Consider the following 25,930-nt stretch of genomic DNA (forward strand, 5'->3'; position numbering starts at 1 on the left):
TAATGGGTCATTCCTCCCAAAATGCCATATTAGTTATAGGTGAAGTGTGATGTGGTGGGTCATCTGGTCTCATTTGATTCTTGGGGACCAGAGTGAAAAGGTACCCCCACAAATTCATACAGCTCTGTTCTTCCCCATTATTATTATACAGGATTTATATAGCGCCAACAGTTTGCATGCTTTACAATGTTAGGGCAGACAGTACAGGTACAATTCAGTACAGAAGGATCAGAGGGCCCTGCTCACTAGAGCTTACAATCTAGGAGGGAGGGTCAAGTGATACAAAAGGGTAAAAACTGTGGGGGATGAGCTGATGAAGAAAATAAAAGTACAGTTGTTAGGTGGAGAATGGATAGGCTTCTCTGAAGAGAAAAGTTTTCAGGGATCGCCTGAAAGTAGATAGATTTGGAGATAGTGGGGTTTATTTACTAACGACAAATCCACTTTGCACTACAAGTGCACTTCGAAGTGCAGTCGCTGTAGATCTGAAGGGGCATGCAAGGAAAATAAAAAACAGCATCTTTGCTTGCACATGATTGGTTGATAAAATCAGCAGAGCTTCCCCTCATTTCAGATCTTCCCCTTAGATCTACAGCGACTGCACTTCCAAGTTCACTTGCAGTGTACTTGAAGTGCAAAGTGGCTTTGCCTATAGTAAATCAACCCCAGATTGGGGTAGAGAATTCCCGAGGATGGGAGAGGCTCGGGAGAAGTCCTGGAGGCAAGTATGAGAGAAGGTGATGAGGGAGCTAGAGAGCAGGAGGTCTTGAGAGGAATGAAGAAGGCGATTAGGTTGGTATTTTGAGACTAGGCTACTGATGTAGCTGGGGCAGAGTTGTGGATATCTTTGTAAGTTATTGTTAGTATTTCGAATTTAAATTGTTGGGTGATATTCTCAGTAATTTAAAACAAATGCATCCAGCAGGATTAGTGGTACTCCCTACTAAGGCCCCTTGCACATGGGCACCATCAGTTTAGCCACGTTAAAAAAAAATATATATATACATATACATACACACATATATATATATAATGCAGTGCAAATTTAAATTCATTCATTAATTTGGTTATTTCATTGTGTTCATTTCATTGTGTTTTGATAGCATAAAAAGACACAAAAGCACATGATATGTTCAAGACCGTTTTAGTTTTATTATTCTGCATAACCCATTTAAAATAAAGGTTTTTTCACTTAACTGTTTTTTTATTTGTCATAGTATGAACTTTGAATTATTTCTTCAAAACAGATCTTAGCTGATTGGACGTTGACAGACATTGTCCGTTAACGCCAGTTAATATCTGTTTTGATGGATCTGGACGTAGCCTTGTATGTTAAATAAATGGATAAAAACGGATGCTCATCCGTTTGCCCATAGGAATGCATTGTGTCTGTTAACAGAAGAAAAACGGATAGACGGTCCGTCCGTGTGAAAGGGGCCTAAAACAATGCTAATAACAGGTGGCAAGAAATCTCACTGCAAGAATCATCCAGACATATAAGAATCTGTTAGGTGATTTGTCACTTCAGTTTCTACTAGAAACTCAATATCATTAGGGGGACTGACATTTTCACAGTATCAGCCTCTTTTATTACCTGTATCCTTCCTGTGCTGTGAAATCAAGTTTTCATTTTATATTAGCACTGCAATTCCTGTTCCTATTTAATCCAGCCTATTGACTTGTTGCCACACCAGCATCTGCCAACACAAAGGACTTTGAAGTCTAGTCTACATATTTTACCACCAGAGACAAGTAATAGCTCATTGATATTTGTCATCTTAGCCACATGAATGTGTTGTTTTTTTTTTTTTTTGTTTTTTTTTTTGTTTTTTTTAAATAATTGTTTTGACCCATTTTTATACTGTACCACAAGTGGTGATCCTAAATATTTGAGATGATAAACTTGTACATTTTGACTGATCAAGAGAGTTGTTTTAAAGTATACCTGTCATACAATTTGCAGCAAGTTGCGTTGTGAAAATGTATTCTGAAGAACATTCTTCTCCACCCAGGTGGGATTAAGGTGAAGCTCCTTGCATCACCATCCAGTAGTCATTCAGTGTTATGCCACACTTCAGCCAATGAAGGCACCAGGGTAAAGAAAACTTAGGAGGTGCCTTGGTTTGGAAAGCTAGATGGTGCCCAAGTTGTAGTTCCTCTGTAATGTAAGGATGTTTCTAATGATTTTCTATAGCAAACATATTCTGATGCTTTGTTCTTTATAGGATTATTTTTTTGATTGAATGTATGTTTTAAACAACACCAAAAAAGCATCAGACAGATACAGATCATATCTTATGGCAAAACTCCAAAACCACATCTCCCCAATATAAAGAACAAGCATTGCTACGGTAATGATCTGTATGGAGGGTATACCTCTGACACATGAATATATACAAAATACCATAAAGACATGAGGCATAAATATCTAAAGCATTTTATCAATATTGTTCACAAAACTTGTCCTAACAGGAGAGTCCGAATGGTAGGGGAAGCATGATGTCCACGCGGCTTTATGTAGCAGTTACCGTCTGTAGGCAAGACATGTCACCACTAACAAATAAATTAACCCTTGAGGGTATGAAGTCAGTGGGAGGGGTATAGAGGAGAATGGTATTAGTGGGGGGGGGGTGGGGATACCCACAGTCCCTTGAATACTGTGTCGGAGTACCATATAGGCAGAGTAGGCATGGGCCTATGGGCCCCTTGCCATTAAAGGGCCCTGCAGAAACAGATCAAAATATTATTGATTTGATCTTAAAAGAAGATTACACTGAAGCTTTCTTTAATTGTTTACAAAAGATAGCAAAAAATGAATCTACTGAAGAAATGAAAACTTCACATTAGACTCTATTGAGAAAATATTGTATTAATGTAATGTACCCAGCAACTTCAAGTACATGAACCATAGACATCAGGTTCAGACTACAGCAGGGATCAGCAACCTTTTTCCACTTAAGGGCTGGATTCAATGTATGTGAATGCATGGAGGGCCGCATTCACCTGCTAATAAATGAAGATAATAATAATCCTAACATAGTAATAATACCAGTACATGTTTACCTCACTTTAAGGTGCTTCATTACTACAAAGGCAGTCAACCCTGAGGGAGCATGTGGCTGGGGATTTTGATTTTTCTGCCCCCTCTCCCATCCTGGCACCCAAGAGTGATGGGGGTCCCTGTCCCCAGGGGGGATAGGGGGTCCCTCCCATAGTGTCCTCTGTCCGTCCCTCCATAGTGTCCTCTGCCCCCCCCCCCCCACCACCACATAGTGTCCTCTGTCCCCCTCCACCACACACAAACACTGTGCAGGTAGAACTCTCCTACCTTACACAGGTGTACAGTGAGCAGAGATCGATATCACAGGGCTGGATAGGGGCGGTAACTGCTGGTTAACGTTTCACATTAACAGGCTGTTGATTAGTTGCCCGGCGATCCTAGCAACCAGTCACCTGCTGTGTAATTTAAAAAGTGCCTGCACCCCATCCAGCTCTGCGATACCGCTGCTTGCCGCTGTCCAATGAAGGGGACAGCAGCGAAAATGTCCGGCGGGGGAGGGGGGTTTGCCGCGGATTGCCGACCCCTGCACTACAGTTTATCTTCTTTCAGTGGTCAGTTTGTAAAAATGTTTGATGCAACCTATGTACGTGCAATGTACATTAGTGATGGTCATCTCCATCTAGCAGCCAATGCGCATTCTACTTAGTTCAATGTTATCCCACTAGAGCGCACACATGAGGAACCTCCAGAAAACTGAAAAAGGGGGACCCACAAGGTTTCGACTGTCTAAGGGCCTCCAGAGTTTAATACGGCATTGCTGGAATACAAGGCTGACAGAACACCCACAATGGACCAGCCCTTTGGGGCTCCATGATAAAGAAAGTGACTTCACAAGTGGGATATAACCAGTCCCAGGGAATCCAAACTTCTTGGGATTTCCTTATAATATTGTGTATTCTGGCTGTAAGTTGTTCCCTGAGCCTTAATTCTTTGATTCTATTGAGCAAGTCGCCATGAGTTGTTGGGGGTTGCATTTGGAAGTCCATAAACCGTAGGCTGGCAAAAGAATATGCACAAATATTTTAATTGTATGGTACTGCAAATGGTAGGCCTACTAAGTGATCTATTAAGATCTTGAATCGGAGGTTATAGACACCCCACCACCAGAATGAGGAGATGCCCGGACAGGTCTACAGTGTATAGTAAAGGGAACCCACTTGAGGTTTACACTGCTTGTTAAAAGAGCTGAGATGGCTGCTTACAGCTGACCTCCTCCCCTCTCCTTAATGCAAGAACCTATCATTAAACAGAAACATTATTAAAATGAACAAAAATCAGATTAAGGAAAATTTACTGAGAAAAATTATGAGATCTATTCAGTATGGGAAACACACTTCTGTTCCTCCTCTCTCCTTTTGTTTTTACAACAATCTGAAGAGTAAATAGTTAAACAATATCTCTTTTCAAAGAATGGCTACACTCACAAGACTATACTGTATTCATTGTATGTGACAGGTATGACTTTAAATTTCAGTTTTTGGAGGAGGGTTGAGGGATGTTGACTGATACGTTTAATAAAGATGCAGAATGTTGAATTTTTTTGTGTATTGGTCAGTGATTTTAACATTGCTATCATAACTCCATTATTAGCTGTTAATTTTTTTGCCACCTTTTGTACAGTGTTTTCCTTAATAACTGAGAAAGTGCTTTGTCATAGCACTGCTTTAATATGAGGAAATCTTACCACCAGAGACCTGAAGACCTTTAGAGCTGAACTGGTGTCTAATCATTTTTTTTACTTTTGGATATTTCAATACAATAGGGAAGGGTTAGAAGCTCTATCTGGTTTTAATGCTGCATCTCGCTGAACTTGGGAGATTTATCCTTACTTTTTGCCCTGGTAAAAATGTTATACTGGAGATAAACAAGGAAGTTTCTTCTGGGGATATGGACAAAAAGCTTCAATACGCATGTTGGAGCACTAAGCCCATGAAAAGGTGAAAAATAACTTCACGCATTTGTCTTAAAGGCAGCTCTCTGTTAACAAGGGCATCCTCAAAAGTCCCTGGAGTAGTCAGAACAGTATGTAAAAGAATGAGCGTGCCATGGGTTTGTACGAAGTCCAGTAAAAGTTTATGCATCCTAATAGGTCACAGGATATATCCAACACGTTTCAGGTCTTGCAGCTCCCCTTTCATCAGTTGCTGGTAATTAATGAGGTATACTGGATAGCAATCTTTTAAAACGAGGATCTGAATTATTCTGAAAAGCCAGGTTGTCAGACTGGAATATTTTGACACATTCAGATCCTTGTTTTATATGATTGCTGTCCAGCATATCTCCTTAAGTATCAGCACTTGAAGCTGAACTCTGGGCATAAAAACTTTTATTTACATATATTCCCCAATAGCCACAAAGAATATATATCCACTTTGTATGCACCAGATTTCTTTGCAAACTCAGATGTTACTTTGTAAAAGTAACCATGACATTATCACTGTAACTGTGCTGTACATAGCCTGTACAGAGAACAAAACTGAGGGAGCGACCCAGCAGGCTCCACCCACTACAGGCTGCCTGCAGAAAACTACAGGAGTGGGCGGAGAGAAGACCAGTCTCCCTGCACAAGGAGAGAGTGCAGTGGTGACCAGTCTTTATTACAGAAAGCGCCTGCACAGAGGCAAAATTTCACGCTGGATTACTGCACAGATTTGGAAAAAATACATGAAGCACACCAAGATTCAATAAGAATATACATGACTCTTGTATTTAGGCAATATTGTCTTATCCTGGAGTTCAGCTTTAGGCCCTGATGAAGGGGGAGCTGAGAGCCCCTGAACAAATTGCCTATATCCTGTGACCTGTTGTCAAGGTAAATAAACGTTTTAATAGACTGACTACAAACATGTTGCACTTTCATCCTTTTACATACTGTTTTGAGCAATAAAAAGCTGGCAGTGGTTCTAGCCATCTACTACTGCATTACAAAAAACTGGTTTCACGGCTGTTGCTTATTTCCCTTTATTTGCTGTCCTGGCAACAATAATATCACTGGGACAGGAAGGGAGGGGATATTTCCTTGTGGTATTAAACCCAAAACCAAAAATGTAATATATGGTTTTGCTGCTTGCCAGTCATTATATGTAGTGTCTGAATTCATTTTCTTTTTTAGGCTTTCTTCGCTCTGTTTTCACCTGGTAATCTGGCCAGTAACACACCTCCTGTATTAGCGTGCCCCCACTCTGCAGGGAAATGCACCTTTTCAATGACAGCATTGTCAGTCCGGGAGAAGGGGATTGTTAGATGCACTAGCACAGGGGTCTCCAAACTTTTTAAACAAAGGGGCAGTTCATTTCAGAATTTAGGAGGGCCAGTGGCAGTAGAAAGTGCCTCGGGCTTGGTGGTCAGTGGGCGTTTTATTTTTTATGTAGCGCCTGTGGTCAATAGGAGGAGAAATAGTGTCCCATTGTTGGAATCAATGGTATCATTGGTATTAATGGGAGGAATTGTACCCCATCATTGGTGTCATTGGAAGGAAGTGTCCCATCTTTGGTATTGGTTAGAGGAATAGTGTCCCATCGTTGGTGTCAGAGAATGAAATAACGCCCTATCGTTGGTGTCAGTGGAAGGAATAGTACCCGTTGGTGTCAGTGGGAGAAATGGTGCACCATCATTAGTGTCAGTTGCTTGAATAGTGTCCCATTGCTGTCATTAGTGGGAGGAATAGTGCTCCATCTTTGATGTTAGTGTGAGAAATAGTGTTCCAACGTTTATATCAGTGGAAGGAAGTATGGCCCATTATTGGTGCCAGTGGAAGGAACCGGCCCCCACCATTGTCCTCAATGAAAGGAATTATGCCCCACTGTTGGTGTCAGTGGAAAGAATGGTGCCTCATCATTGGTGTCCGTAAGAGAAAATTATGCCTTGTATCAATGAGAGGAATAGTGCCTCAAGGGCCGCATAAGGAGAAGCAAAGGGCTGTAGTTTGGAGACCACTGCACTAGCAGATTAAAAAAAAAAATTCTCAATATGATAAAGGTTTTACATAAATTAAAGCTCAATGTTGTAAGCACCTCTGTCAGTGTTAAATAGTTTGTCTAATCCATGTAACTTTTGCAAGAGAGCTTGTTTCTTTGAAAAACATCAGACTGGAACTGGTATGTTGGAATATGATACATGTTTGCTTTTGGGTTTAATACTGCTTTAACTGCAGGCCAGTTGATTCATGTTTTAATACTTATCTTTGTTTAAAAGAAGCACTGAACAATTCTTCAGTAATTCAGCATCTTTCTGGCTGTTTTTTCTGTCTTCAGCTCCTCCCCTGCATTAGGTCCCATTTGTGGGTGTTCCCTTTGTACAGCTGAAACAGAGAGCTGTTTTTACCACCCCCCTCTGCTGTGAGCATGCCTGCCAGAATGTTCTGTGTGGTTACAGTGACTCTAGAACAATTTAGGCCAAAAATAACCTTTCATATTATTGATACTGTCTGCTCAGTCTCTATCACTCTTTCTTCTGCAATTCCCCTACTCTTTGCTCCAGCTTCCACCCACCCTGTCTGCTTCAGCAGCAACATACAAATGGAATGACACTGCTCCAGTACTAACCAGCAACCATTCAGTGGTGCTCTGCCTTCCGGGACCTGCGTCCTCCCCATAGAACAAGTGAAAACTCTGACCACACACAGCTATTTCTCCCCCCATGGCTGACACACCCCCTCTTGCTTTGGTTGTAACGGCGCTGGTCTCAGGCAAGCTCCTTAATTATTCGTACCCCACAGAGCAGCACGGTCGGGAGGCGGTGGGGGAGGGTGCACGCTGTCAACCACGCAAGCTCTGGATCTACAGCACCAATCCAAAAGAGCTATATGCTCTTTGTCCCCTGGGGCATGACAAAGTATGTGTGGTGAGATTTCTTTTAAACACTATTTCATCCTAGTCCATTATATTCAAACTCTTCACCATTCTAATTCGTTATAAGCTGAAACCTAACTTTGCTTTATAGTTTCTGCATATCATTGTTTTTTGCAAGCCGATTTTCCAGTGATTTGGAGAATGGTCAAGGAGACCGGAAATACTACAGGATTGTGAGAAACAGACCAGGCCTAATGACGGAGAAAAAGCAAAAACCCCTCCCAAGTTGATTTATATACAGTGCCTTGAAAAAGTATTCGCACCCCTTGAAACTTTTCACATTTTGTCACGTTGCAACCAAAAACGTAAATGTATTTTATTGTGATTTTATGTGGTAAACCAACACAAAGTGGCACATAATTGTGATGGGGAAGGAAAATGAGAAATAGTTTTCAAAATGTTTTACAAATAAATGTGTGAAAAGTGTGGTGTGTATTTGTATTCAGCCCCTCTGAGTCAATACTTTGTAGAACCACCTTTCACTGCAATTACAGCTGCAAGTCTTTTTGGGGATGTCTCTACCAGCTTTGCACAACTAGAGAGTGAAATCTTTGCCCATTCTTCTTTACAAAATAGCTCAAGCTCTGTCAGATTGGATGGAGAGCGTCTGTGAACAGCAATTTACAAGTCTTGCCACAGATTCTCAATTGGATTTAGGTCTGGACTTTGGGCCATTCTAACACATGAATATGCTTTGATCTAAACCATTCCATTGTAGCTCTGGCTGTATGTTTAGGGTTGTTGTCCTGCTGGAAGGTGAAAAGGAAAAAAAAAATCATTGCTTGGGGATGTGGGCCACTCACTTCTTTCCCTATTTAGTAACCCAGAATGCAAACCCCTCTAAGTGGGACTTTTAAGGGCAACCACAACTTGGAAAGTAATTTATATAAAAATATAAAGTTTTATTCAAAACAGTATTGCATACAAAGAGGTAATTAAAAAACATTGGATGCTATTGAAATACAGATAACATGTGGAACAATGACATACAGGTAGGATGCAGACAATGACAGCCTGCAATTGGAATGCATGTAACCATGTGGAACAAACACACGCAGGTTGAATGCAGACAACCAACCCAACGCGTTTCAAGAATAAGTACATTATAGCTTTCTCTTCGGGGGGCAAAAAAATGTCAAAACATAGTTATCTATAATACAAAAAATTATACTAGAAACATAATATTTTTACTCAAATAGATACTTAAATAGCATTATAATGGCATTCACTAAGCACAGTAAGATTGGCAAGGAATCGCATCAATAATTAAAAGAGAGCATGAGTCCTTATCCTTTGCTGCCGCGTGACATATGGAAAGCACCAGGGGAGAGTGACCACAAGGTCCCCACTTCTCCAGACACTGAGGGATAAGAAATCCCCACCACACTGGTGTCCACATTTTTTATCTAATAGAGGAAAATAATATAAGCACATTACAAATCTGTGTGAGAATGTGCTTATATGTATAACTGTAACTGATGCAAGTGTATATGTACTTAGATTTCTTGAAAATATAAATGGACACTGTGCTGTCCTTGGAAAGGACGCACCAAGGCAGCCACACAAAATCCAGAGGGGAGTGGGTTAATGGATACACTCCACAGGGATTGGGATCAGGATATCTAAAATAAAAAGTTTGTATGTTGTATTAGTGGGAACCAGCAGCCTGACATCCATAGAGCTGGAAGGTGAACCTCCGCCCCAGTCTTTTGCAGATTCTAACAGGTTTTTTTCTAACATTACCTTGTATTTAGCTCCATCCATCTTCCCATCAACTCTGACCAGCTTCCCTGTCTCTGCTGAAGAAAAGCATCCCTACAACATGATGCTGCCACCACCATGTTTCACAGTGAGGATGGTGTGTTTAGGGTGATGTGCAGTGTTCGTTTTCCGCCACACATAGCATTTTGCTTTTAGGCCAAAAAGTTAAATTTTGGTCTCATCTGACCACAGCACCTTCTTCTACATGTTTGCTGTGTTCCCCACATGGCTTCTCTCAAACTGCAAACCGGACTTCTTATGGCTTTGTTTCAACAATGGCTTTCTTCTTGCCACTCTAACGTAAAGACCAGATTTGTGGAGTGCACGACTAATAGTTGTCCTGTGGACAGATTCTCCCACCTGAGCTGTGGATCTCTGCAGCTCTTCCACAGTTACCATGGGCCTCTTGGCAGCTTCTCTGATTAATGCTCTCCTTGCCCAGCCTAGGTTTGCAGTTGTGCCATACTTTTTCCATTTGCAGATGATGGATTGAACAGTGCTCCGTGAGATATTTAAAGCTTGGGATTTGTTTTTTTTATATTATTATTATTATTATTATTAAGGATTTATATAGCGCCAACAGTTTACGCAGCGCTTTACAATATAAAAGGGAGACAATACAGTTATAATACAATAAAATACAAGAGGATTAAGAGGGCCCTGCTCAGAAGAGCTTACAATCTAATAGATAACCTGACCCTGTTTTAAACTTCTCCACAACTTTATCCCTGACCTGTCTGGTGTGTTCCTTGGCCTTCATGATACTGTTTGTTCACTAAGGTTCTTCAACAAACCTCTGAGGGCTTCACAGAACAGCTGTATTTATACTGAGATTAAGTTACACACAGGTAGACTCTATTTACTAATTAGTTGAGGGGGGCTTAATACAAATGCACGCCACAATTTTCAGATATTTGCAAAAAAAAATTGAAAACCATTTATCATTTTCTTTCCACTTCACTATTATGTGCCACTTTGTGTTGGTCTATCACATAAAATCTAAAAAAAAATAAAATAAAAATAAACTAAATTACAGAACCTCATCTTTGTTTGCCAGGTAGATTTTTTTTTTTCATTTATTACATTTGTTAAATCGCATGGCATTGCCTTCACACATTTTTGTGAGCTTCTCCCTTTATATATAGATGTGCTCATAAGTTTACATACCCTGGCAGAATTTATGATTTCTTGGCCATTTTTCAGAGAATATGAATGATAACATAAAAACTTTTCTGTCACTCATGGTTAGTGTTTGGCTGAAGCCATTTATTATTAATCAACTGTGTTTACTCTTTTTAACCACTTAAGGCCCGAGCCTCTTTCTGAAATTTGGTGTTTACAAGTTAAAAACATAATTTTTTTGCTAGAAAATTACTTAGAACCCCCAAACATTTATATATATTTTTTTCCTAACACCGTAGAGAATAAAATGGCAGTTGTTGCAATACTTTCTGTCACACCGTATTTGCGCAGCGGTCTTACAAGAGCACTTTTTTTGGAAGAAATACACTTTTTTGCATTAAAAAATAAGACAACAGTAAAAATAGCCCAATTTTTTTTATATTGTGAAAGATAATGTTACGCCGAGTAAATTGATACCCAACATGTCATGCTTCAAAATTGCGCCCGCTCGTGGAATGGCGACAAACTTTTACCCTTAAAAATCTCCATAGGCGATGTATAAAAAATTCTACAGGTGGCATGTTTTGAATTACAGAGGAGATCTGGGGATAGAATTATTGCTCTTGCTCTAACAACCATGTCGATACCTCACGTGTGGTTTGAACACTGTTTTCATATGCAGGCCCTACTCACGTATGCGTTCGCTTCTGTACGTGAGCTCGGCGGGACAGGGCGCGTTAACATTTTTTTTTTTTCTTATTTTACTTTTTATTTTTACACTGTTTTTTTTTTTTAAAAATGGTGTCACTTTTATTCCTATTACAAGGAATGTAAACATCCCTTGTAATAGAAAAAAAGCATGACAGGACCTCTTAAATATGAGATCTGGGGTCAAGACCTCAGATCTCATATTTACACTAAAATGCAATATATCAAAAAAATGTTTTGTTTGAAAAAAAAAAAAAAAATGTCCCTTTAACCACTTCCCGCCCAAGGTATGTCCAGGGACATCCTTGACTTTGTGGGGGTATATCTGAATGATGCCTGGAGCTACAGCCATCATTCAAATATCTTTAAGACCCCTTTCACACTGGGGCACTTTGCAGGCACTACAGCGCTAAAAATAGCGCCTGCAAAGCGCCCTGAAAGAGCCACTGCTGTGTCTCCAGTGTGAAAGCCCCGAGGGCTTTCACACTGGAGTGGTGCACTGGAAGGACGGTAAAAAAAAGTCCTGCTAGCAGCATCTTTGGAGTGGTGGAGGAGCGGTGTGTATACCGCTCCTCCACCACTCCTGCCCATTGAAATCAATGGGGCAGTGCGGCCATAGCGCTGCTGCAGCAGCGCTTTGTGGTGGTTTTAACCCTTTCTTGGCCACTAGTGGCTGAATAGCCCCGCAAAATTGTCGGTAATAGCGGCGTTTTACCTCCGACCCCGCCCCAGTGTAAAAGGAGTCTTAGACCCCTTTCACACTGGGGTGCTTTGCAGGGGCTACAGCGCTAAAAATAGCGCCTGCAATGCGCCCTGAAAGAGCCGCTGCTGTCTCTCCAGTGTGAAATCCCCAAGGGCTTTCACACTAGAGTGGTGTACTGGCAGGACTGCTCCTTCAACGCTCCTGCCCATTGAAACCAGTGGGGCAGCGCGGCTATACCGCCAGCATAGCGTTGCTGCAGCAGCACTTTGCGGTGGTTTTAACCCTTTCGCAGCTGATTTTTAACCCTTTCTCGGCCGCTAGCGGGGCGCTTTTACCCCCCCCCCGCTAGCGGCCGAGAAAGGGTTAAAAATCAGCTGCGAAATTGACGGTAAAGCGTCACTAAAAATAGCGGCGCTTTACTGCCGACCCCGTCCCAGTGTGAAAGGAGCCTTAGTGCCAGCGATTACCTACACCATAAAAACGATCATAGCGGCTGTTCTGCGCTTGATCGTTCTTACGGGTGGCGAGAGGGGACGCCCCCCCTTCCCGCTGCCCTCCGGTGCTTCTGTTGACTCACCGCTTCCATCGGTGAGTCGGAGACAGGATGCGCTGGCCTCGGATGGTGATCATAGAGATTTCTGGCGGACCAGATGGTCGCCGGAGTCTCTATGATCGTTCGGAAGCCGGGCGCGATGTTATGACGTCACGCCCGGCCTCTGCATTCAAACGAATGGCGGCGCCTCGGCTGGGAAGCCATGATCGTTAATTTTTTTTTTTTTTATTTCAGGCTTCCCAGCCTAGAGTTGAGATGTTGGGGTCTTATTGACCCCATATCTCACTGTACAGAGGACCGATCAGGCCATATTCATATTACAAAGGATTACATTCCTTGTAATAGGAATAAAAGTGATCAGAATTTTTTTTTTTTTTTTTTTAAGTGTCAAAATAAAAAAATAAAATTTAACAATAAAAAATAAAAAAAATTTAAAGCGCCCCTGTCCCCGTGTGCTCGCACGCAGAAGTGAACGCATACGTAAGTCCCGCCCACATATGAAAACTGTTCAAACCACACATGTGAGGTATCACCGCGAATGTTAGAGCGAGAGCAATAATTCTAGACCTCTTCAGTAACTCAAAACATGTAACCAGTAAAAAAATGTAAATCGTCGCCTATGGGGATTTTTACGTAGCGAAATTTGGCACCATTCCACGAACGTGTGCAATTTTGAAGCGTAACATGTTGGGTATCTATTTACTCGGCGTAACTTCATCTTTCACATTGTGCAAAAAAATTGGGCTAATTTTAATGTTTTTTTTTTTTTTTTTAAAAGCATTTCCAAAAAAAAGTGTTTGAAAAATTGCTTTGCAAATACCGTGCAAGATAAAAAGTTGCAACAACCGCCATTATATTTTCTAGGGTCTTTGCTAAAAAAAACATATATAATGTTTGGCGGTTCTATGTAATTTTCTAGCAAAAAAAATGATGAATTTTACATGGAGGAGAGAAATGTCAGAATTGGCCTGAATGGGAAGTGGTTAAGAGCTATGGGCGGCGGTGACGCTTTGACGTTGCTTCCCCCCCTGCAAAGATATGGAGACGGATGGGGGCCATCTTCCCCTCACTTGTCTCCATACCTCCACAACGAGAAGGATCTGATCACCTCCACCGCTGCCGGAGAGCGGCAGGGGGAGGCCTCTCCTGGTGCCGATAAGTGATCTTGTGGCGAATCCACCACAGAGACCACTTTTATCGCAAGAGGATACCGGGGTTATGGTAGCTAGCTGCTGCCATAACAAGGATATCGCTCTTCAAAGTGCCGATGTATATCGCCATGAGCCGGGCCGAAAGTGGTTAAATCATAATCACAACAGAGACTACCCAAATGACCCTAATCAAAAGTTTACATACCCTGGTGATTTTGGCCTGATAACATGCACACAAGTTGATACAAAGGGGTTTGAATGGTTATTAAAGGTAACCATCCTCACCTGTTATCTGTTTGCTTATAATTAGTGTGTGTGTATAAATGGTCAATAAGTTTCTGGACTCCTGACAGACCCTTGCATCTTTCATCCAGTGCTGCACTGACGTTTCTGGATTCTGTGTCATGGGGAAAGCAAAAGAATTGTCAAAGGATCTGCAGGAAAAGGTAGTTGAACTGTATAAAACAGGAAAGGGATATAAAAAGATATCCAAGGAATTGAGAATGCCAATCAACAGTGTTCAAACTCTCAAGAAAATCAAGAAGTGGAAAATGAGGGGTTCTGTTGAAACCAAACCACGGTCAGGTAGACCAACTAAAATTTCAGTCACGACTGCCAGGAAAATTGTTTGGAATGCAAAGAAAAACCCACAAATAACTTCAGGTGGAATACAGGACTCTGAAAATGTGGTGTGGCTGTTTCAAGATTCACAATAAGGAGGCACTTGAAGAAAGATAGGCTGCATGGCCGAGTCGCCAGAAGAAAGCCATTACTACGCAAATGCCACAAAGTATCCGCTTACAATATGCGAGACAGCACAGAGACAAGCTTCAAACCTTCTGGCACAAAGTCATTTGGAGTGATGAGACCAAAATTTAGCTTTTTGGGCACGACCATAAACGCTTCATTTGGAGAGTTGTCAACAGGGCCTATGATGAAAGGTACACCATTCCTACTGTGAAACACGGAGGTGGATCGCTGATGTTTTGGGATGTGTGAGCTACAAAGGCACAGGAAATTTGGTCAAAATTGATGGCAAGATGAATGCAGTATGTTATCAAAAAATACTGGAGGAACATTTGCATTCATCAACCAGGAAGCTGCGCATGGGACGTACTTGGACATTCCTACATGACAATGATCCAAAACACAAGGCCAAGTCGACCTGTCATTGGCTACAGTAGAATAAAGTGAAGGTTCTGGAGTGGCTATCTCAGTCTTCTGACCTCAATTCATGCAAGACAGCCCAAGAATTTACAGGAACTGGAGGCTTTTTGCCAAGAGAAATGGGCAGCTTTACCATCTGAGAAGATAAAGAGCCTCATCCATAAATACCACAAAAGACTTCAAGCTGTTATTGATGTTAAAGGGGGCAATACATGGTATTAAGAACTGGGGTATGTAAACTTTTGATAAGGGTCATTTGGGTAGTTTCTGCTGTGATTATGATTTAAAAAGAGTAAACACAGTTGATTGACAATAAATGGCTTCAGCCAAACACTAACCATGAGTGAAAAAAGTTTTTGTGTTATCGTTCATATTCTCTGAAAAATGTCCAAGAAATCATAAATTCTGCCAGGGTATGTAAACTTATGAGCACAACTGTATTGCCCTGTACACACGGTCGGATTTTCCGATGGAAAATGTGTGATAGGACCTTGTTGTCGGAAATTCTGACCGTGTGTAGGCTCCATCACACATTTTCCATCGGATTTTCTGACATACAAAGTTTGAGAGCAGGATATAAAATTTTCCGACAACAAAATCCGTTGTCGGAAATTCCGATCGTGTGTACACAAATCCGACGGACAAAGTGCCACGCATGCTCAGAGTAAATAAAGAGATGAAAGCTATTGGCCACTGCCCCGTTTATAGTCCCGACGTACGTGTTTTACGTCACCGCGTTTAGAACGATCGGATTTTCCAACAACTTTGTGTGACCGTGTGTATGCAAGACAAGTTTGAGCCAACATCCATCGGAAAAAATCCATGGATTTCGTTGTCGGAATGTCCGAACAAAGTCCGACCGTGTGTACGGGGCATCAGGATCACATGATCGGTGTTCTAATAGGAGGCATTGCACCTTGAGCTATCCCTCTAGACATACAGAAAATACCCCCGATCGGACATCTGTGAGGTCCCTTGCTGGAGCCGACATCACCCCCCTGACTTCTTCCTCCTTGATTGGCCTGCACAGTATGATGTAACTCCCATGCATGCACAGCTCAGTGCACATTTTAAGAAAGACTGCAAATGGGCAGGTATATTTATTTTGTTGCAGAATAAACATAGTATAACACTTCTTTCTTACTCACAATTTTATTTACACTTTAGTTCCAGTGTATGTCTGAGTAAAATAAAGTTACATATGCGGTATATCTCTTCAGAACTTGCACATTTACCTTATTTTGTCTTGTTAGAATAAAAAACATGCATACACACACACACATATATATACACACACACATACGGTATATACATTTTAACAATAATCAAATGATCATTCACAGTGCACACCCTCAACATCCTTATAGACATACACCACTCACCAAGGATGAAACTCCCAGGGCAGTACATCAACTTGGGCATACCGTGCTCCATGTAGCATGCTGTTTTAATTTGGAGCTAAAGCTTGGTTCGGAAGGTCAGTGATGCATTTATATAGGAAAATGGGATGGGGATTCTTGGATAACTATTGTTGCCTTGGTTGCAAGGAAAATAAATGAACATGGTAAGCTGCACACCGATGGGGGGAAAAAAGGTAATTGTTAATTACACTAAATTGCTTATTCTTTTAGTTGTGTCAGTTTTTAATAAAATTGGTGTTACACTTTGTGTTTGATTTAGGATGACTTGTGTAGAGACTTTGTAGGGGCCGATGTCACCATTTGTCATTTCTTTCCTCATTCTTTCCTATCTGCCTTCGACGCATTTCACATCACTGCACTTTTATCTCCTTCATCTATGCTCATCCTTCATCTTCATCCTTCTTCCTTTTCATCCTTCCATGCATAATCCCCTGTTACCCAAACCTCCTTTCCTTCTCTGCCCCTGTCGCTTTGTCTCTTAGTGATATGAACCTCTCCCGCGGACTCATGGCTGAAAGAAATGGTTACAGCCGCTACACCTCTACCTCTCCTCCTCTTCTCCGTAGAGCTCCCCCTGCAGGTATGTGCAAATGTTCTAGCTGTCATTTCATTTTTTTTTGTATATGCCTACACTATATCAGTTTTTCTCAACCTTTTTAAAATGGAGGAACCCTTGAAATAACTTTTTTTGGCTTCAGGGAAACCTGCTAATAATTATTTTTACAGCTCACAATACATTAGTGTGATGGTCCCTGGGAAGAATGCTCCTTACATATGTGGTCATTGAGATGAATTCCCCTCTTATAGATAACTAAAAAGATCATTAATGTCAATGGCTACTTATCTGAGAGGCAGAAATCACAACTCTTAGCAACCTCCAGAGAAACCGGAGGATTCCACAGAACCCTGGTTGAGAAACTCTGTTGTGTATGGAAATTAATTTTATAAAGAAATGCCAGAGTTAATTTCAACATATTTTGTCTAAACAATTTCACAAATAATTCATTTATACAAACTTATTTAGCACTTTGGCTTCTGATGTTACTGTTTTAAAGTTCTGTCATTTTTTTTCCTACTGTTTATCACTCTTTAAACTCAATTCACAAACCTTTCACAGGGAAAATAATCTTTATTTTGGCCTTGAGATTGTAATCTTGAAATGTCATTGGAATCAAAAATGCAATATTGAGAGATTTGATACTCTGACACACAAATTCATTCAGGTCTATTGAACAAGTTGCAGAAAGACTCCACTGGTTACTCCCCTCTGACATGTTTCGTCCCCTGCTGGAGCTTAGGGCTCATTTACATTGCATTGCACCTGTTTTTGTGCATTAAGGTGTACTCTGGTGCACTGCCTTAGGCAGCCCAATCAAAGTGAGTTCTACTCAAGAACATCTTAAAAAACCAGAATAAAAATGCAGCCAGCACTATAGCTGCATTGCTCACACAGGACACACACACAGCATCGTGTGCTGAGGTGCGTTCCAGCACATGTACATTCTGGAGGTATATTGGGGTACCATTCAAAATAAATGGCACCACAGAGGACTAATACAGGTAGCATGCTTTACGGTGTGTTACTACAGTGCAGTGATGTGAATAGAACTTTAATCATACAGTTAAAATACATGAGGGAGTACAAAGACCTTTATATAAGACTTTTTTTTTCTATAAGACCTATATACCTATATATTCATATCATAAATACTCCCATATACAACTTGAAGTTGCAGGATACTCGTAATAGCATTGGAATGTCCGAAACCTTAATTTACCTTTTTTACATCCTGTCTCCACTATGCCAGTATTGTTCCCTACCCCCAACCTTAAAAACATCATTCTTTTTAACTTTCATTCTAAAAAAACCCTATATGATGCATGACACTAAATGTTTCTATATCACACAGGCTGCGCCATTGTATTTCTGATATAAAAACTCATATGAAAGGATAATGAGGGCTGGGAAGCGGTAGGCAGCTTACATTATTACCTTGCAGAAAGGAGTGAGTGATGAAACCTAAAGTTGAGTGGGCACCCAGGTCTAAAGTGAGCTGCTTCATGGGAATACATTAGGCTGAAAATAACTCACTTTTTAAAAAAAAAGGATCCTTCTGTTGGTGTGTTTTTTTTTTTTTGTTTTTTTTTTATTTTATTTTTTTTAACGGGTAAAATTTATCAAAATAATTCACATATGAAATACAAGGAGACAAAGGTCTACACAATCCAGATTCGACATAGAAGGGTTAACAATAAGATACACAATACATCATAGGAACAATCCCAGAAGGCATATAAAAGAGACAGTTGAGGCTCCTATGCGGTCAAGTCCTTCTCTACCACACTATAACTGCACGTTCCCAAACTTCTCTGAGGAAAAAAAAAAAAAACACAAAGGGGGAGAAAAAGGGGGGTGGGAAGGGGGTAGTGAGGAAAGGATCATTGGGAGGGGGGACAAGAATTTACCCATGCAGAGGTTCAGCTGGACAGTGAGCATCTATCCAGGTGGACCATACATTGTCAAACTTCTTGGGACCGTTTCTACTATCATACGTTAACTTGTACAATGATAGAACTGCATTGACCGCAGACACACAACCAGTGAACGTTGGCGGATTAGGCTGCCATCTAAGTAGAATCTCCCTACGTGCATAATAAAGTGTAAAGAATAGACATAACGTCTTGTGTCTAGAGGCTACAATATCTTTCATAATACCCAATAGCGGCAGGTGTGGGTCAAGCTGCAGAGACCAGTCGAAAAGTTCATTCAGATCTGTAATCACAGTTTCCCAATACAAGCGCTTAGCCAGGCATTGCCACACCATATGTAAAAAGTTTCCAGTAGAGGACAGACAACGTGTACAGGTAGAACTAACCTGAGGGTAAATGACAGCCAACCTCTGAGGGGGGTATAATACACCCTATGAAGAAACTTCAACTGAAAGAAGCAGTCCCTAGCTGAAATCATCGTCCCTATGTAAGAGTCAAGAGTCTACACAGTCCTCCCAGTCATCAGTGGTGACCTCCGGTATATCTGCTTTCCACCTGTTAAAAGTCCTACTAGAGGTGTGAGCATATGAGTCTGACAAATTAAGATATAAGGAGGATAGGGGTTTGTCCAACAACCTTAATGTCAGCAACCTCTCAATCCGATCAGGCTCCAGGGTGATACAATCTCGGAATTGAGCCCGGAGAGCGTGGCATAACTGAAAATAGTGGAAGGGCATAGCTAGGGGCAGAGCAAATGTATCCCTCAGCTCAGCAAAGGAGGAGATTCTCCCCTCTTTTATAACACGTTTTAAGGTCACAATGCCCTTGGCTGCCCACAGTTGAGCTTCCGGGATCTGAGTGAGGTGTCTCAGCTGGGGATTACCCCACAGATTGATATGTGGTGAGAAAGTGCCCTCCGTCCTATAAATTCCCATAGCCTGTACCCACACGCGAAGCATAGTGTGCATAGGTCCAGTGACCCGCTGGTGTGTCCTATGTCCCCTGTAGACTAGGTTAGTCAAGGTTGTACAAGAGCCTAGCAAGGCTGCCTCAAGTGTGACTGCTGGATTCTGAGTAGACTGACTGAACCACGAGCAAACTGTAACCAGCACTGCAGCCCAGTAGTATAATTACAGTTGGGGAGGGCAAGACGCCCCCTGAGAAAGGGGTAGTTGAAAGGTCAGCCGAGCCAATCTAGGGATTTTACCCGCCCATACAAATGAAGTAATAATACTATCCAACCTGACAAAAGTCACCTCAGACACGGGCACTGGGGTGTTCCTAAAATAAATAAGGAATTTCGGTACATAAAGCATCTTAACCAAATTCCCCTGCCCACAGGTGACAACGGCAGAGTGCACCAGGTCTGACATTTACGAGCAAATTGGGAGATCAGGGGTACTAGGTTATCCTCTAGGTAGGCGTCCAGTTTACTCCTCACTCTTCTCCCCAAGTATGTGAATTCGTATGTGAATTCCTCTACCCACTGCAGTGGCGTTTGTGTACTGTATCTTGGTGTTTTATGTTTGTGAATGGAGTCTTTTCTGTTTATGTCACCAAATGTATAAATTAGTGAGCCTAAAATTTCTTCAGAATAATTTGCTGGTTGACTTTACTTTAAAGTAACATACCAGAGCCTATAGCGTCTTCACCTTTCATTTAATATTTTTATGTTGTATTTTTCACAACTTTCAAAAGATACCCTTCCCTGATTTTTCTATCTTTGCCATCTTACAATATATCATCCTACACATCATAGGCGTGTGCAGGGGGTGTGCCAGGTGTGCTTGGGCACACCCGAACTACTCTGTGCGGTGACTATTCCCCCTACTGCCTGGGCTTCCTTCCATGTTGTGCCCCACTGCAGTGCTGCTGGCTTCCCTCCTCTCCCTCCGGCTGCTGTGGGGGATTTTTCAGGATGGAGTGTGGGGGAAGGGTCTAATGCAATATGTAATTTACCGGAACTTCTTTTTCTAAATGAACACACTCACTGTGTTCATAACTGAAGCATAGCAAACTGTTTACTATGCTTGTTTTGTGAATTAACAGGAAGCCGCTTAGCACAGATCACTTCCCATTCATCTGCTGTACTGTGCAGCTGGGGCTGCAGAGAAAGGTATGTGTGTTTGACCTTTGGGGTGCACACCCTAATGCAATAGGCTGAGCATACCTATGCTACACATACAGTAGATTGTATCACTATTGAACCGTAGAAAACACCAATAACTTTGAAACCAGCAAGTTGAATGGGTGCAAATGTTCTCTGGTATATTATAAGATAAAGGATAATGTTTTTTCCTTTTTTTTTTTCCAGAGGATAATAAAGAAAAGCACTTTGATACTGATAAAAGGTAAGAATTTGTTGAAAGTGTTTGTTTGTTGGGTATAGCTAGTTCGGCTCGTTTCTTCAGTTCTAAACAGTGTCAGAAACATACATCAACATTTATAGCCATACAGGTAACTATTACCTTAATCCAATCACCATGGTTTGTGTCAAGACAGATGCTGATTGTCCAAGAACAAGATGGGAGGTGTGATAGTTTTATAGAATCGCCATGTTCTAATTGCATAATCCCATCTCTTGGCATAAGGAAGTCAGTAATCGGTATTACATAGTTTAACCACTTGCCGACCATGTACTGTAGTATACTGATTCTGCTAGGGGGCGCGCATCCTCCTGCCCAGCTTTGTTGTCACTGGCTCCAGCACATGCCGATCACCGGGTTCCCGATGTTTTATGGCTGGGACCCGCCGATCATCAGAGTGAGTGACAAGAGAGAGCATTGTGTATGTAAGCAACAAAAAGCTCTCTTCTGACAGCTGCGATGTCCCGTTTTTTTTCCCTGCAAAGCAGGAAATAAAAACCGGCACATCCCTTAGTAAAAGCACACTACAGTACACACAGTAAACATAGTAGGGCACACATTTAGCCCTTTGATTGCCCCAGATATTAACCCCTTCCCAGCCAGTGTCATTAGTACAGTGTCAGTGTATATTATGCTCACTGATCACTATATTGGTGTCAGTGGCAGCTACCAGTTCCCACAAAGTGTCAGTTATTGTCAGATTGTCTGCCATCCATGCCATTGTCTGATTGCTGATCTTCGCAATTACCTGTATAAAAACATAAAAATAAATCCAATATATATACCATAGTTTGTAGTCGCTATAACTTTCACGCAAACCAATCAATATACACTTATTGGGATTTTTGTTTTTACCAAAGACATGTAGCAGAATACATTTTGGCCTAAATGTATGAAGAAATTTGATTTTTATTTATTTTTTTTAATGGATATGGTTTATAACAGAAAGTAAAAAAAATATGTATATTCTTTTTCAAAATGTATGCTCTTTTTTTCTTTTTATAGTGCAAAAAATAAAAAACCCAGTGGTGATCAATACCCCTAAAAGAAAAAGCTTTATTGGTGGGGAAAAAATAATGAAGAAATAATAAATTTAATTTGCGTACAGCATTGCATGACCCCACAATCGCTATTTATAGAAAACACAATGCCAAATAGCAAAAAATATGGCCTGGTCGTGAAGGGGGTGAAATCTTCCAGAGCTGAAGTAAATAAGGTGTGAATTGTGAAATAGATAGGGGAGAGATGTTAAAATTGCATTATACAGAATATGAGAGACAGATGGTGTCTAAGGCCCCCAACCCTGTTTAGGGATGGTTGTTGCAGTTTGACATAAATGGCCTCTCTTACGAACCAATTTTCCTGTCTGTCCAAAATGTGCACCTCATTGTCCTCAAAATAATATCCCTTTTTCTAGAAGCTTGTCCAATAAGAGCGCCTTGCATTAATTAAAAAAAATACAAGGCTTTCTCTGAGTGGTGGAGATCTCTTATGATTACTATACAGAAGGGCAGCTGCCTGCTGCTATCACTGTAAAAGCAGTGACTACTATAGAGATTTGCAGCTTATGCAGGTATTGTAAAGAAAAAAGGTTTGCCTCTACTCCCGACCAGCCCAGGTGAACAAACAATAAGGAGCGGCCTCAGCCTACATGTCTCCACCACACCACACAGCCTGATGCATTTTACCCCGTCCACCGGGGCTTAGTCATACCCTATCCCACAAAACGACTGTTACCTCACATGTTCTGCTTCTCCCCTCTGCTCAATGGTTCTGTTATTTTTTTGACCTTTTGTGGATGTTTTAATAAAATCCAAGTCTGGGTTGCCAAAAACTTTAAAAGAACTCCTGAGATGGCTGCATTGTTTGTCCTTTGACTTTGTGTTTGGTGTTACGGTCTCAGCCCAGTGTTGCAGAGTTCTAATCACCCCCAGTTTGGGTTCCAGTGGATGATGAAAGTCAAAAGCAGATGCTGGTCTATGTGGTATATATTCTGTAGATTTCAATATCCCAGTCACCTCCAATCCTTGACGTGTAACACAGTCCAAATGGGTTATTTGTTATAACTTAATGTTTTTGTCTACTAAGTTTAAGAACTCACTAAAACCTTGTACTTATGATGTTCTTATCTTGACTCACCCCAAATCATCCACTTGCTAGAACCAATGACTTGGTGGCATTTCCCTGAATGAACTACATGCTCTCTTCTCCACCTCCTCCATGTACAGGTTAGATACAATGGGTGATACTGGTGATCACATTGTACTACCATGTTTCTGTTTAAAAAGAAGGTATCCTTATAATTGGAATGGGTGGTGTTGAGACAAAGGTCTTGCAAGAAACATACAATGAAAAAGCACCTATTTCCAACTTGGGGAGCACATGACTTTATGGGCCCTTTCACATGAGCATTTAGTTTGGATCTGTCTGTCAGTTTTTCAGACGGATCCAGGCTGAACTACTACAATGTGATTCTATGGCGTTCATTTACATCCAAGTCCTTTTATGTCCACAGAAAAAAAAAAGAAAGGTTATTTTTTTTGCTTTTGCAGACATAAATATAGTCATACATTCCATTTATGTCTGTGTTAAGGTAAGAAACATATTTTTTGTTTAAACGTTTGTCCACCTATTATTATTATTATTATAATTATATATAAAAAAAAAAAAAAACGGACATGTGAAAAACAGATGTATACTGAAAGAAGACACATGTACAAACTGTTGTAAAAGGATTGATTTCTTTTTTGTGTGTTTTTCTATCAGGTTTTTGCGACAGAACTGATGATGTTTGTGTCAAAGGACCCTTTGGTTTGATTCACACTGTTACATTGCAGTAATGCGTGCGAGGTAGCACAACACGCAAAAATGTTGCTGTTTTTTTTCACATTGGTGCAATGTGGTGCATTTATTCTTAATGCCACCCCATCATGCTTTGCTAATGGACTTGTGCTGCGGTGCACCACAATGCACTGTAATACAGTAGTGGTGCACTGTGCTATTAAAAATAGTATATACACGTTTTTGGTGTGATTTGGTGCAGTAAGCAGCAAATGAATGCATGGTAATGTGTGGAAAAACACAGGCTACCACAATGCAATGGTGTGAACCTAGCCTTTGCTTCCTTATATACCGATCTGCTGAGTAATAAGTAGACTCAGCTTTTGTCTGTGTTACAGTGCAGAAGGAGAGACCGAATCGTAGCTCTGCCAAGATTTGAACCATCAATCGATCAACTTGGGTACAACCAGCCTGTTGGATTTTACATGCAATTATTGCTTGGCCACTATCATTAATCACCACTGTGTCCTCCTGGTAGGGATAGCTTCCCCCACCCCTCCACTTGGAGAACACAATGGCTCCACGGGAGGGATTCCCCTATCAACACTGACTGTGTTTATGTGGGAATCGCTCCGTATATGGCTGGCTTTATATCTCCTTTCTGTCGGTTTCACTTTGTAGGAGAAGAGACCGATTCACAGCTCACTTCAGTAGCTGTCATTTTGCAGAAAAAGGGATGGACTCATAGCTCCCCTCTGTTTTGTCACCCAGCTGGAGGAGAAATAGACTCTTAGCTCCTTTTTGTCTGTTTCACCTTTTCAGGTGCAAGGACAGAATCCAAGTTCATTACCGGCTGCTAACATACTGCAATATAATGCTTGCTTATCTTCACAGTAAGAACAAGAATGAGACATCAGATGTGGCATCTGTTAATCTGAATGGCCAGCTCACAAGCAATCAACACTACCCATTGCAGCAACAGGCTACATTCCATTCCAAGCAAGAGCCACCAGAAGCAAAAGGGAGCCTTGAAAAACGAGAGGACCATAATAAAACTAATGTTCATGATGTTTCCAGAACTCAGTTAGAGCAACCGTCTTGGACAGTCCTGGGCACGGTAACAAATGCACAGTGGGTCCGACGGAAACAGGAAATGCGTGGTACACGGCCATGGTAAAGACCATAAATATAAGCCAGCACTGTCACTTCCATTTAATTTTGTATTACAGAATAAATACTATTTTCTATCAGTCATTTGTTATTTTTTAACAAACTTGTGCCACACTACAATAATAGATATGAGATAATAAATAGTATATCAAATATTTCATGTGAATATGAAAAAAATATCAGTTATTATTTTATCATACAATAAGTGTAGTAAAAGGTCCCAAAAATCCATCAATATAGTGCAAAAAGGTTATCCACAATATTCCTAGTTCTTAAGTGTTGAAATAATATGCAATAACAATATTCAGTGCAGCCACAACCACTCCCTCGTGGACACACTCACTCACCTTGTGTGATGGACCTTAGAGGCTATCTCCAGGTTTCTTTTTTACTTTAAATAGTTTGTTTGGACCAAGCTGGTCCAAACTATTTGCTTCACTAACAGAGGTGCGTGCTGTATAAACTGTATGTAGCATTAGCTTCATACAGTATACAGCACAGGGTTCCAGCAGCGGAATGGGGACTTCCCACCCCTCTCTTGGAACAAAATTGAGACAGGCTGATCGCTTCTCAGCCATTCACAGTAAGCATTGTATTTCATCAATGAATGCAAGACTTTCTCTGAC

The 25,930-nt window shown here is 41.1% G+C and overlaps 1 protein-coding gene across 1 annotated transcript in view; it reads left to right on the forward strand.

The window, feature by feature from the left end:
• ATAT1 (alpha tubulin acetyltransferase 1) overlaps positions 1-25,384 on the forward strand; it is a gene marked incomplete in the record, with an annotated part of 96,162 nt that extends 70,778 nt beyond the window's left edge. Inside the window, 3 exon segments of the mRNA XM_073598909.1 lie at positions 16,980-17,077; positions 21,302-21,338; positions 25,029-25,384. Of these exon segments, the coding sequence (XP_073455010.1) occupies positions 16,980-17,077; positions 21,302-21,338; positions 25,029-25,311 (418 nt within the window).
• Positions 25,385-25,930: the final 546 nt, after the last annotated feature.

The sequence above is a fragment of the Aquarana catesbeiana genome, linkage group LG09 (assembly GCF_042186555.1).
Source record: "Aquarana catesbeiana isolate 2022-GZ linkage group LG09, ASM4218655v1, whole genome shotgun sequence".
Taxonomy (NCBI): domain Eukaryota; kingdom Metazoa; phylum Chordata; class Amphibia; order Anura; family Ranidae; genus Aquarana; species Aquarana catesbeiana.